The sequence below is a fragment of the Barbatula barbatula genome (assembly GCF_947034865.1).
Source record: "Barbatula barbatula genome assembly, chromosome: 4".
Classification (NCBI taxonomy): Eukaryota; Metazoa; Chordata; class Actinopteri; order Cypriniformes; family Nemacheilidae; genus Barbatula; species Barbatula barbatula.
The window spans coordinates 2,088,390-2,102,020 of NC_136768.1; the positions used below are offsets into that span (position 1 = coordinate 2,088,390).

The window sequence follows — 13,631 nt, forward strand, 5'->3', positions numbered from 1 at the left end:
ACGTGAAAAAGTTCTCCGGGCGTATTCATCTTTTTTTAATCAGGAGCTCCTCAGAGATGTTGCTGAACACTTAAAATGTGATTGTTCAGCTTCGAACCCTTTACCACCTGTGCTCATGCAAGTGCTCTGCCAGCTGAGCCACTGTGCTTTGGCACACTTGAAACAGTTCTCCGGGTGTAATCATCTTTTTTTAATCAGGAGTTCCTCAGAGATGTTGCTGACCACTTAAAATGGGATTGGTCAGTCTCGAACCCTTAGCCACCTGTTCTCATGCAAGTGCTCTGCCAGCTGAGCCACTGTGCCTGTCACACTTAAAATTGTTCTCCGGGTGTATTCATTTTTTTACGAGATGTTGCTGGACACTTAAATTGTTATTTGTCAGCCTCAAACCCTTAGCCACCTCTCGTAAACATCTCGTAAAAATTCCAGTGCTCTGCCACCTGAGCCACTGTGCCTGGCACACGTGAAACAGTTCTCCGGGCGTATTCATCTTTTTTTAATCTGGAGTTCCCATAGATGTTACTGAACACTTAAAATGGGATTGATCAGACTCGAACCCTTAGCCACCAGTTCTCATGCCAGTGCTCTGCCACCTGAGCCACTGTTCCAGGCATACTTGAATCAGTTCTCCAGGCGTATTCATCTTTTTTTAATCAGGAGTTCCTCAGAGATGTTGCTGAACACTTAAAATGTGATTGGTCAGCCTCGAACCCTTTACCACCTGTTCTCATGCCAGTGCTTTGCCACCTGAGCCACTGTGCTTTGGCACACGTGAAACAGTTCTCCGGGCGTATTCATCTTTTCTTAATCAGGAGTTCCCATAGATGTTACTGAACACTTAAATTGTTATTTGTCAGCCTCAAACCCTCAGCCACCTGTTCTCATGCAAGTGCTCTGCCACCTGAGCCACTGTGCCTAGCAGACTTGAAAGAGTTCTCCGGGTGTATTCATGTTTTTTTAATCAGGAGTTCCTAAGAGCTGTTGCTGAACACTTAAAATGTGATTGATCAGACTCAAACCCTTTACCACCTGTTCTCATGCAAGTGCTCTGCCACCTGAGCCACTGTGCCTAGCACACTTGAAAGAGTTCTCCGGGTGTATTCATCTTTTTTTAATCGGGTGTTCCCATAGATGTTACTGAACACTTAAATTGTTATTTGTCAGTTGTTATTTGATGCTATGCTCTCTGAAACATGACAGAATTCGAGAAAGACCCTGCTTCAGAATCACAAGTGGAAGATTCAAGAAATGGTATTTTACAAAGCAAAGATTTACATCTATACAGTACATATGTGCAAGCACAAAAATAACATTAACATAAGTCACATACAAGTACAATAATATACTGTAGTTGTGCAGTTCTGATACATAAAGTGTGCTTAAGTTATTGAAGATATATCTCATTTCATACGCAGAATATTTATATAAGTTTGCCCAAAGCACCAGATGAGCCTCCTTGAACATGGTCCTTAAACACAGAATTATTAAATAAAGACCGCCATCCCGTATGCTATATTCACATATATATAAGTCTATTTATAGTGCAGTAACAGCGGGCCATTAATGCTTTTGAGTATTTGTAAGTCCACAGTAAAAGTGTTGGATTAACAAAGAATAAAAATGTCTTTCCCACACAAAAACCCCTCCACTGTGTTCTCCATCACTGGGACTGTAGCAGACCTTCCCGTTGGATGGGTTGTGAGAAGACCTCTCTTTCTAGCCACAGCTCATAGCTGTAATGAAAGTCTTCGGGCAGGTCGACGCGCTGTCCTAAGACTCTTTGGAGGCAGTTGTCTACGGGTGTAAACTCGCTGTTCTGATTCTTATCATAACGTCGCTTGTTGAACTTCTCAATGCTCTCACGGAGCGCGCATTCCTCGGCCTGGAAGTCCCACAGACCACGGTTGAGCATCAATGTCTGGAAGAGAAGAAAGAAATATTTTGAATTTTGACACTTCAAATGGACTACATAAGGGGTATTCAATTAAAGTTCCAAGAGGTCCGGCATTTATATTTTCTTCCAAACAGGGGTCCGGAAAATATGTTTCTGAAAATAACAAATAATAATTCAATCAATTCAGCCCACTTGGATATATGTAAATACAGTGGGTACGGAAAGTATTCAGACCCCATTAAAATTTTATTTTTTTGTTATATTGCAGCCATTTGCTAAAATAATTTCTCACGAAACTATTTTTTGGAATAATATGGATATAACGGTCTATTTTTACTCTAATTAGTCCAATAGAGGATTAATACAAATGTTGTCTTTATTTGATGAATCTGTTAAAGTCTTGTCTTATGAATGCTTGTCTTATGAATGCTTCAAAACCATCCATTTCAACTTGCCTATTCCTTTTAAAGAATACGATATTCAATTTTATAAGCAATTCCCTCTGGTCTAATGCAAACAGTCAAAAGCCATATTATATATGGACACAAAGTTAAAGGAGTCTTTTTTACTGTAAATTTATGACAAGAAATGTAATACACACATTCGCCAGATATTTTAGAAAAGAGACCGAATTTTGCTTCCAGGGAGGTCATATGCAGCCGCTTAAAAATATAACATTGTTTGGTGTAAAGCCTGGTTGTTACAAATAAATATTTCTTACCTAACAAGACCAAAGATGGTCACTTTAAAATACTACATAAAATATACCCTAATAATTCAACGTGTGTCCAAACTGTTAGAACATTTAAAGTACATTGTGATTTCTATCATTGCTTTTAATCCCTTCATTGACTTTATGTAAACTTTAATTTTTACATAATTGTCATTTTTTTGTGCAATCTTCTGCAATTGTGAAATCCAAAGAAAAAGGGACTTCAACACGTTACACAGCAGTAGTAAACCTGGCCACGACACAATAAACGGTGCTGTTCTATAGATTTGAGTACATTTTACTGCTTCAAAGTATCTTGAGACAGTCAAACCTATATCATTAATGTGCTCCCAAACCTGTTCCTGAAGGCACCGATACACTTTTACAAAACATGATGGTATTGTCTCACAAATGTAAAGGTTTGTACGTTTGTCCACATCCAGTGCATGCAGCATTGGTGAACCTCCAGGGTCAGGACACACATACAAGGTCATGTGAATCATGAAGGTCATTTGTAAACCTGAAGGTTAATGGTTTCAGTTGTTACAAGCAGTTTCATGTCCCATTTGTCCAATGCCGTGTACACTGCATGACAGGTTAAGCCAGGATGATTGTATAAGTGTCAAGCGGCAATTTGCATTTGTTTAAGTTTACAACCACAGAAATATAAAGTTATAAAATTTCCACCTGGAAAATTGTTAATCTGAGACAACCTGGAACATTTGGACCCCACAATGTATACAAACAAATACACTTCATGACATTGCACAATTTACACATTGTTCGAAATTGGTTGTTAATAAGGTTACAATTGTATTTTTCAACATGCTCATTTGAATATTCCTTCAACAGCACAAGGAAATTTTCAATAGCCCCAATTTGACCTATTTGAATAGTTAAATAAAGATTTGATTAACAAATGCGCCCGTCTTGGCTTTGACAAAGTCTTAAGAAATCGAAGGAAAAAGTCATAGAAAACGGCACGCGTTCTTTTTGCATTTCTTAATTCCTTTGTTTTGTTTTGCTTAGTTAAATCATGCTTAAACAGTAACAGTACAACATTGTGACTTAAAATAAAAACTGCAGGTGACTTCGTCATAAAATCTAAATTTCTGCGTTATATTTTTACATAAATGTAAAAATGTCCAATGCTAGGTAATACTTTACAAAACTACAATATTCACTTTTTAAAGCTATTTATACCTGGTATGAAACAAAACATACTGTCTGACCCAGTGTAGTCAGATTGATTTGCTCACATTATAAAATATTTGTGACTGGAAACAAAATCTCAATCGCAAGTACAGTGAAATCTGATAATTGGCATTTTCTGGCAGTGTGATGATTGTTTTTGTGTATTTGTTATGTACACAGCAGTGAAATGGGTCATAGGGAGGGGAAGTCGGGTTTTGACTTCTGTTAACAAAGATTCTTTACACATTCGGTCTCTTCACCTGAGGAATGACAACCAATGGAATGGCATCTAAAGGTTTTATTTCTCTTCGGTTATTATCAGATATTTAGCAATTAACTGCCTCAATATCTTTATTAATACAAATTTAATTGATACAAAACATTTTTATTCCATTTACAATGAAGGGACAGTGTGGGAAAACTTAAACAAAATATTAGTTTTGTTTTGTTTGGTCTTTAGTGGTATGGTGTAAATCATTTTTAGGTAATACCACCGCCTATGTCATAATAAACTTCAGTTCAAGAGATCAGGAAAGATGTTTAACAAGGAAAAGTAAATAAATGTCCTTTTGTCATTTAACCAGGAAGCGATTTGTTAATGTTCAGATTGTTTTGAAGTTTTTATGGGATTTGTATGGACAATTTGATGTATGACTAAATAAATACATTTGTTTATTTATCCTGATTTATAGCTGTGCCACTGACTTCTCAAATTTTCAGTTGTTTTCTATTCTTGTTAGTTCTGTATATTTAATCTTTGTCTCTTTTCAGTTATAAAAATGCTATTCCTCCTAAGCTTCATTCTGCTACTAGGTGAGAGACAATACACTCACAAAATATTTCCAAGTAGGTGTGGGGATCTTAAAGACATAATGGGTTTCATCAGAGCCGATAATATCAAATAAAACTTGAACTTGAAGTTTTCTTTGATAAACTAATTGAACGAAAGAGATGATCTGAGATGTAATATGCTGAGATGTGAATTGTCATACTGATTTACAGATAATGTTGAAAATGCAGGGGTCTTGAAACCCACTGTTGGTTTGATTCGGTTGGTGGATGGTACCAGCAGCTGTTCTGGAAGAGTTGAGATATACCTGGAGGACTGGGGCACCATTTGTGATATGGATGATACTGAAGGGAATATGATCTGTATGGAAGTGGGTTGTGGTCCTCTTTCAGTGGTAAAGAAAAGGGCTTTTTTTGGTGAGGGATCTGGACCGTTACTGACGGATGATCTGAACTGTTTTGGGAACGAGAGCTTGGTGACGGACTGCGAATGGGATAACCACACCGATGCATGTGACCACTCAAACGATGTTGGAGTCATCTGTGACCGTGAGTTAATTTAAAGACTCAATTTACACAAATTGAAAAATCTGTCATTCATTTTTCAATCAGACGTATAACAAACGACTTTTCTGTGAAGCACAAAGATAATATGATGAAAAAAGTGCCATCAGGGTCAAATCATTAAATTACTCTACACTTTTAAAAATAAAGCTTCTCCAAAAGGTTTTCAACAGCGATGAAACATCTGTATCATAACATGTGTTACGATATATTTTTTTAGAACCCTCATTTGGACGCTCATAGCATTATATACTGTATATACAGCCGTAGAAAAAAAGAGGCCATTCCAGATTTTAATTTATTCAGCATTTCGGCCATTCCTGTCCAGTGTCTGTTGAATAGGGATGTAACAATATCAAAATCCCACTGTATGATAATACTTCGGTATAAAGTCCACGGCACGATATTTATGGCAATATTTAAAATGGCAAAAGATGACTTGGAAACATGCCATTTTTCTAAATCTACCGATCATAACTGTTGTTTAGAACAGTTATTAGAGTTCTAGTATGAGATGGGTCAAATAACCTAAAAAACCCTTTTATGAAATGAAATAATTGCACCAGATGGACCTGGTAACGTCTATTATTTTTTCTAACATTCTCTGTGTTAGGCCTGGAAGACCTATCGTTTCATACTCATGTGACCACGATAATGTCGAGACAATTTTGCTATTGCGATAGAATGAAATCGATAATATCGTTACATCCCTAGTGTTGAATTTTAATCAAATCAAACATCAGGAGTCATCCAACAACAATGCGAAAGACTGACAGCATGACAAGACACATGAAAACTGTAATAGAAATCCAGGTTATCACATTAAAAATGATTGGAACTTTTTCTAGAAACATTTAGAAATATGACTGTTGTATTGCTTTAAAGTGAGTAGAACCTATATTCTTCGTTTTAAAGTGAATATGAACAAAAAAGAAAATCACACAGTTTGAAATGACAAGAGAGTGATTGAATGATGACAGATTTTTCATTTTTGGGAAAACTATCACTTTAAATCAATCATCTTCACTATCTGGGAGACTACATGCCCGCAAAATTGTGACTAGAAGGAAAATCTCTACTCCGTTAAATCTTCAGGGGTGTCACCTTTTGCCTAGAAATGTAATTATATAAATGAATTCATTGCATTTTCAAGCAGCTTCATGACGTCTGACTAGGAGTTGTTTCTTAACAGTATTAAAGTAGTGTCCATCTACTCTGGACTCTTTTTGGCTCCTCATTGTTCAAGTCATCTATTTCAAAAAACATTTCTTGAAATTAGAACTTTGTTTTTTTTGGTTTTGTATTGAAAAACATTCGAGTGTTGGCACAATTCTACATATGTCCGCAAAACTTTGATATACTGACCACAAACTAACCTTTACTTCTGTAGCCATCGTCAGGTTACAGGGAGGCAGTAATATTTGTTCAGGAAGAGTGGAGATCTTTCACAATAGAGTGTGGGGCACAGTCTGCGACAACGGCTGGGACATGGTGGACGCAGCAGTGGTGTGTAAAGAACGAGGATGTGGAAAGCCAACAACAGTGTACTCAGACGCCGCTGTTTTTGGATCGGCCACTGGACAAATATGGATGGACGGTCTGTCGTGCACCGGACGTGAGAATTCTGTCGAAGAATGTGCATTTAACGGTTGGGGAGTTGCCAGTTGTACCCACGCAGATGATGCTGGACTCATCTGTGCAGGTAAGAGCGATGACAGGCTAAAAATGCACAATCGTAAGGTTCTGATCTGATCGCCCTTTGACTGCTTGTCTCATCTTTAGAGGTCGCACTGGTGGATGGAGATGAGGCCTGCTCCGGGAGGGTCGAGATCCTCTATCCCAACTGGGGATGGGGTACGGTTTGTGAAAACGACTGGAATCTCTTGGGCGGAGATGTGATATGCAAAGAGCTCGGTTGTGGGAGCGCTTTATATGTCACAACTGGATCTACGTTTAAAAAGGGGAACGGTCAAATATGGACATTTAACAAAGCCTGTCTGGGGGTGGAGAGCAATATGAAAAGTTGTTTAGCAATAGGAACGGCAAACACCTGTAATCACAATAATGAAGCAGGAGTTGTTTGCAGACGTAAGTTTGACTGATCTGCAAGAATTTTGTTTAAACAATTAGCAAAATGTTTACTCAAAGTTTCCTTTTTTCCTCAGATGCCAAAGTGGTAAATGGGCCAAATAAATGCACAGGAACGGTAGCGGTGCGTTACAACGGAGACTGGGGCTCAGTTTGTTATAATAACTGGGATACTATGGAGGGCATCGTGACATGTCGAGAGCTTGGCTGTGGTGCTCTGAAACAGATATATACCGGACCCACATATGAAAGCGGACCAGGTCTAGTAGCACTGGATGGTTTAGCTTGTACCGGAAGTGAGTCTTCACTTCGGGAATGTCCCTTCCCTGGAATAAACAGCATCTGTACACATTCCTACGATGTAGGAGTTGCCTGCGGAGGTCAGTAAAAGTCACACTGTGTCTATCGGACTGTTGGAAAACAAACACAGAATGAGATATTTCCATATACATAAAGTTTTGCTTGTTTCTGTCACACTTGCTTTTAAATGTTGACTCACTGTGTCTTGTAGTTGTGAGACTGGTGGGTGGCGACAGTGTTTGCTCTGGAAGAGTGGAGGTCCTTCATAGCGATCACTGGGGAACTGTTTGTGACGACAACTGGGATATAAACGATGCCGAAGTCGTCTGTAGGGAGATGGGCTGTGGCACTGCGGTAGAAGCGAAGAAAGGTGCTTTTTTCGGAAGCGGCGTAGGTAGAATATGGATGGATGAGGTCAAATGCACCAGCACCGAGGGGTCATTGTTTAACTGTCCAGCAAACCCAATTGGATCGCACAACTGTGCGCACAATAAAGATGCAGGTGTCATCTGTAGAGGTAAGCCGGACAGTTTTGTCCCAGCATTCCTTCATATTCGTAAATAGCAGTTTTTCTCAAAGCATTATATGATGTAAAATTGTTGTTCACAAAAAGGGCTGACCACATTACACAAGTATCACTGCGCCACTGTATGTTGATGCTCCTGCTTTGTGTGGCAACCACTTTGTTGTTTCTAGCAACAACCATGGAATAACACCGGAAACAGTAGACCATCCGGGTACTTTGAGAATACTCATTTCATCATATTGATTTGGGACATACTCATTCTATTTTACTCATTCGGATATTATGCAGATTGGGTCACAGCCATGGCTTCTTAATACTTTAATTAACGATAAATATAGGCCCACTGTAACGTTATATGCGTTGATTAAATAAAAACTGTCATTTCTAATCCGTCAAAAGAGGTGAGACTGGTGAGTGCGAGCAACAACTCCTGTCAAGGCACAGTACAGGTCTATCACGACGGTCAGTGGGGGTCAGTGTGTCACAACGACTGGGATGTCGCAGATGGTGTAGTGCTCTGTAGAGAGCTGGACTGCGGCGGGAACGCGCAGCCTTTGCCAAATGCATTTTTCGGACAAACTGCTGGGAAAGTATGGATGGATTACGTCAGTTGCACAAGCAAAGAGTCAAACCTGAGAAACTGCGATTTTGGTGGTTGGGGGAAAAGCACCTGCAGTCATACATTCGACGCGGGAGTAGTGTGCAAAAGTGAGAACATGTCCAAACCTTACACATTCATCACGGTGGACATTTGAAAATTTTAATTTGCATTATCACATAGTGATGGACAATTTCTAATTTTAACAGTTATCAGAAATGTGCTCAGATTTGAAGTGACAGCTTCCGAAGTTAACCCCAACAGCCCAACAGTCAAGAACCAAATCTTGGATAAAGTAACGCATACACATAAAATACAGTGAATAAATGAAATATTTATGTTATGTTGTTGCCATTGGCCGTCTGTAATGTTGTTCATCTGAATGTTACAGATAAGGCAAGAAATCCAGAAGATGGGAGAATATACGGTCAACTGGAGAATTCAGACAAACAAGCCAGTGTTTCAGGAAAAAACATTATTTGATCCCTAACAGGTTTGCTCATCTCAGTTGTTCATGTTTTGTTGTACCCTGAACACAGAATTTCAAGTCTTCATTCCATTACATCAAGCCTGAAGATGATTTCACCCATTGCAAAATACAGTTACGCGGGAGATATTCAAGTAAACAGTGGATCCAGTTGGGTTTAGTTCTCAATTTAAAATCCAAAAGGCTTTTGACTGTTTGGATGTGAAGTGGATTCATTTTTTTATTTTCTAAATAAACACATTTATGGCCATTGCAGTAGAACATTGCAGATGATCCCAAATAAGCCTGCATGGCCCGAAGTTAACTTATGGTCCATGTTTGGTTATAATGTAACAATTTATTTTATATTTTGTTTCTATTTATCTTTAATAACACATTCATTGTATTTAATTAAACTACTCTACAGTTATAGATTCTTTGCGGAGGTCTACCGGAAGTAAAGTTTGGGCCACATTTGTTTACTATGTTGCCGGTGAAACCATCGAGAATCTCTGGTTTTAAAATAAGTTTCAGATTCAGCAGAAAATTTTAACATTTGTTTAAATAGAAGACACAATACATTTACAACAAGGAACTACAACACATACTGTTTATAAAGACAAAGATTGTTTGCGGCCACTCCGCTTTTTTTGCCAATAATAAAATATTACAAAATGTAGCTTTTACAAAGATCTCTGCGATGGACATCTTCAATGTAACTCTTTTATAAAGCATCTCTCAGACACATTATTTTCTCACCCCTGCAAAATCTGTCCTTCTCTGTTCTCCTGCTTGTATTGTATTCTGATATAGACTTAATTGGCTAGCATCTAACATTCTGTGTCATGCTTTACCTTTAATGCACATACTGTATATGTTGAGAAATTAAATTGATCATTAATAATCAAGACTAGTACAGACAGTGAAGCATAAATAAACGTGGTAAACGTTTTATTAACATGATTTATATTGTACAAGTATTGTGTGTTTTCCCTCTTGATTCGGAACGGACAATGTTTACAGGCATAATTCAAAATCAATAAAATACATATTCATTATTGTAATCAGTAAAATATGATTGTCTTTTTTTCTATTTACACACATCAGCGCTCACAAACCTGTCGCAGTGGTGTGTATGAGGAAGATTTTTGGAATATCTGTCCATCGGGCTGTGTTCTCCAGTTCACATAATCCCCTTTGCTTTGAACCACTTTCTTTATCTGTAAAATCCATAAAACCTCAGTCAGAATATCATAGGCTACTGCTCAAGTAACATTGTAACACAAACCAAATAATTTGTGATCCAATTTTTACTTGTGTGGCAAGTAATAATAAGTTATTTGAATAACTTAAGCTTATTTAAATATTTTAACATTTGCATTTTGTTAAATAAAGCGTTGATGTGGTCAAGTGGTCAGCAGGGGGCAGTAAAGCAATACTTTAGGTCCATTTCTGTTGGTCTTTTTTAAGACCATGACTAGCTGGCGCTCCAAAGATGGCTTTCTTTGGCTCACCTTTTCCAAAAGGTCCTTCCTAAAATTTGAGTCATTGACATCAACACCAGTCTTGGCTGAAAACGTAATCCTCACCACACCTCTTCTCACAAATTCTGTGAAATGAAATGCATCCAAATGGTTGACGGTTTCAACATTCATTTATTTATTTGACAGGAAGTCTATAAATGATCTTACTGATGCACATGACTCCTGCGTGGAGTCCGTCCAAACAACTTTTCTCACCCCATCCGGTATTTGGACAGTCTATGACTTTTAACTCGGTTCCTGTACATGCGACATTGTCTATCCATACCGGCCCAACAGATGAGCCGGCATACGCCATTGGCACCGGGGCTTCACCACATCCCAGCTCTCGACACAAAACTGTAGCATCTTCCAGACCCCAACCAGTGTTACACACTGACCCCCAATGGTGATCATAAAGAACCTGAAGTCTGCCATCGCACCGATTGGGGCCATCAACCAGCTTCGTAACTGCAAATATTGGTATCACATACAGTATAAGCTCTTTCAGACATTGAATTTTATTAGTATGAGATCGTTAGTTATAAACAATGATATCAGCCTACTTCGACAGGAGACTCCAGCATCGTGTCCATGGCTGCACGTGCTTGTTCCTAATTCCTTTGATAGACAGTGTTTTACTGTTGGCTCATCCCCGAAACAACTCACATCATCCAGCCACACGGGTCCTGAACCCTGTCCGAAAAAAGCCCCGCGCCATGCTGTTACAGGAGTCCCACAGTCCATGTGTCTACACACCACTGAAGCATCTATTAAATCCCAGCCAGCATCACAGACTGTTCCCCACTGACCATTATAAAACACTTCTACTCTTCCAGAGCATACGTTGTCTCCATTTACCAGTCGAATATCTAAAGCAAAGTGAATGAAAATAATCAGCAAAGTTGGATTCCGCGAATGGCACAAGAGTAAGTTCACAAAACATGATGCATAGAGAAATAGAATAAAAAGGGCATCACACTTTAGACTTTAAATAGTTGTAATACTTTAAATTAATTGTCTGTATGCAGTCATAAAAAAAGGAATTATTAATGTAAATATTAATGGACATCAATTAAAAAATAGTTAACAAGACTGTGTCATTCCTACCTTCACAGATGACTCCAGCATCATTTCCAATGCATGAATCTGCTCCCCAGGTATTCAAATTGCACTCTTTAAGTGATGATTCGTTTCCTTTGCAGTCAGCACGTTTTATCCATAATAATCCCAAACCAGAACCGAAATAAGACCATTTCTTTGCCACAGCATTGCTCGGACATCCCAACTCCCTGCACACCACTGCTGCGTCTGTGGAATCCCAAGAATCTGAACACACGCCTCCCCACTGGCCTTTATGATAAACCTCCACTCGTCCAGAACACTCACCACCACCAGTTAACTGGACCACTAATCCAGCATGGGAGAAGAGAAGAAAATAATAATCATTTTATAGTAATAATGTAATAATGTAATTATTATGTAATAAAGTAATAATGAAGCCCCACCCCTAAACCCATCTACCCATACTAAAATTCATAATTTGCACAAAATACCACCTTGTGTTTGGAAAATATATCGATGCAGTCCTTCTGAAACCTATCTCCATATTTTGTGATTTTATTTTTTGCCATTAACTCTGGCAGTCGACGTTAGTCAAGCTTGCTCACCTGTCGTCAAGCAATAGTGATACTAGACTGTGTTTGCCTTCTTACAGCTCTTCAGCATTTAATTCATGCCATTGTTAAAAAGCCGACCCCCATCCTCAACTCAGCATAAGACCGAATCTATCCGATACTGAAACTGTTGTACAGTAAATTTCATACTGTATGCATCCTAATTTCTATTTATTTTCTCTTCTATGGATCCTCTTTTAGATTATGTCCTTCTGGTATATATATTGTGTAAGGGATGTTTTTGTCCCAGTTTTGAAAATTGTTCTGGTTAGCCGCGTGGGGGATATTATTATTTACGCACACCTTTTCTGTTCGTGCAAGGCTTGGACATGCAGAGTCTTTGCCCATAAAAGTTTCATTCCGCCAGCCTTAAATATTGCTATTGTTCAAATCTTTGACGGAGTTAGTTAGTTCCTTTATGTTAGTTTTTTCCGTTTCCTAAAAACTATTTGAATTTCGAAAGGACAGTGGCAAAATATATAGGATGACTAAATATACTGCAACGTTACATTCAAGAATGTTTTGGATCTACCTGTACAGACGATCCCAACATCTTTGTCATGACTGAAGGTCTGGGATTGCCCCGCCATTGATAGACAGGTCCTCAAACGGGTCTCATCTCCAGTGCATTCAGCATTTCTGACCCATACGGGTCCTGTGCCCTCTCCAAAAACAGAGCTGTTTTTTATGGCTTTAGCGTTCCAATAGCCCAGTTCTCTGCACACCATTGAAGCGTCTAACAGATCCCAGCCATCATCGCACACCGTTCCCCATTCTCCATCTTGGAAAACCTCCACCCTGCCACTGAATGGGTTATTCACCAACCTTACAAGACCTAACATGATAAAAAAATGGTTGGAAATGTTTTGATCTGCTCACAGTCCAGTTCATTATGTATTTAAATGCGTAGCTCACTTTGGCAGATGACTCCAGCATCTTCACCATGCACACAGTTGTGACTTCCCCATCCATTGAATCCACATTTGGTCAGTGTTTGGTCACTCGCAGTACATCTCACGTCATCCATCCATATTTTTCCAGTACCTTCTCCAAAAAATGCATAACTCTTTTCCTCTATCACATTGCCGCAGCCTACTTCTCGGCACACCATCCCAGCATTTATTAAGTTCCAATAGTCATCACACACCGTCCCCCATATCCCATTATGAAGAACCTCCACTCGTCCAGAACAAGAGTCATGGCCGTTTAATAACCTCACAGGAGCTGAAATGAAAGGCAAAATTATTTATTTATAACAAAATAAAAAAATTCTCCTCTTGTGTTCAACAAAAAAAATTCTTGCT

General features: G+C 38.8%; 2 protein-coding genes across 2 annotated transcripts; one reads left to right on the top strand and one right to left on the bottom strand.

Moving 5' to 3' along the window:
* Positions 1-4,579: 4,579 nt before the first annotated feature.
* Positions 4,580-8,105, top strand: LOC306892941 (scavenger receptor cysteine-rich domain-containing group B protein-like; the record flags this gene model as incomplete). The annotated part of the gene is made up of 6 exons (XM_079454365.1): positions 4,580-4,613; positions 4,803-5,138; positions 6,544-6,855; positions 6,936-7,007; positions 7,319-7,537; positions 7,753-8,105. The coding sequence occupies 6 exons, from the start codon at positions 4,580-4,582 to the stop codon at positions 8,103-8,105; spliced, it is 1,326 nt and encodes a 441-aa protein (XP_079310491.1).
* Positions 8,106-10,055: 1,950 nt separating this feature from the next.
* LOC306892764 (scavenger receptor cysteine-rich type 1 protein M130-like) lies at positions 10,056-13,545 on the bottom strand. The gene is made up of 7 exons (XM_079454043.1): positions 13,243-13,545; positions 12,860-13,162; positions 11,762-12,061; positions 11,218-11,523; positions 10,823-11,122; positions 10,646-10,740; positions 10,056-10,351 (listed from the first exon to the last, which is right to left on the bottom strand). Exons 1-7 carry the CDS (start codon positions 13,436-13,438, stop codon positions 10,235-10,237), a joined length of 1,617 nt encoding a protein of 538 aa, XP_079310169.1. The 5' UTR covers positions 13,439-13,545; the 3' UTR covers positions 10,056-10,234.
* Positions 13,546-13,631: the final 86 nt, after the last annotated feature.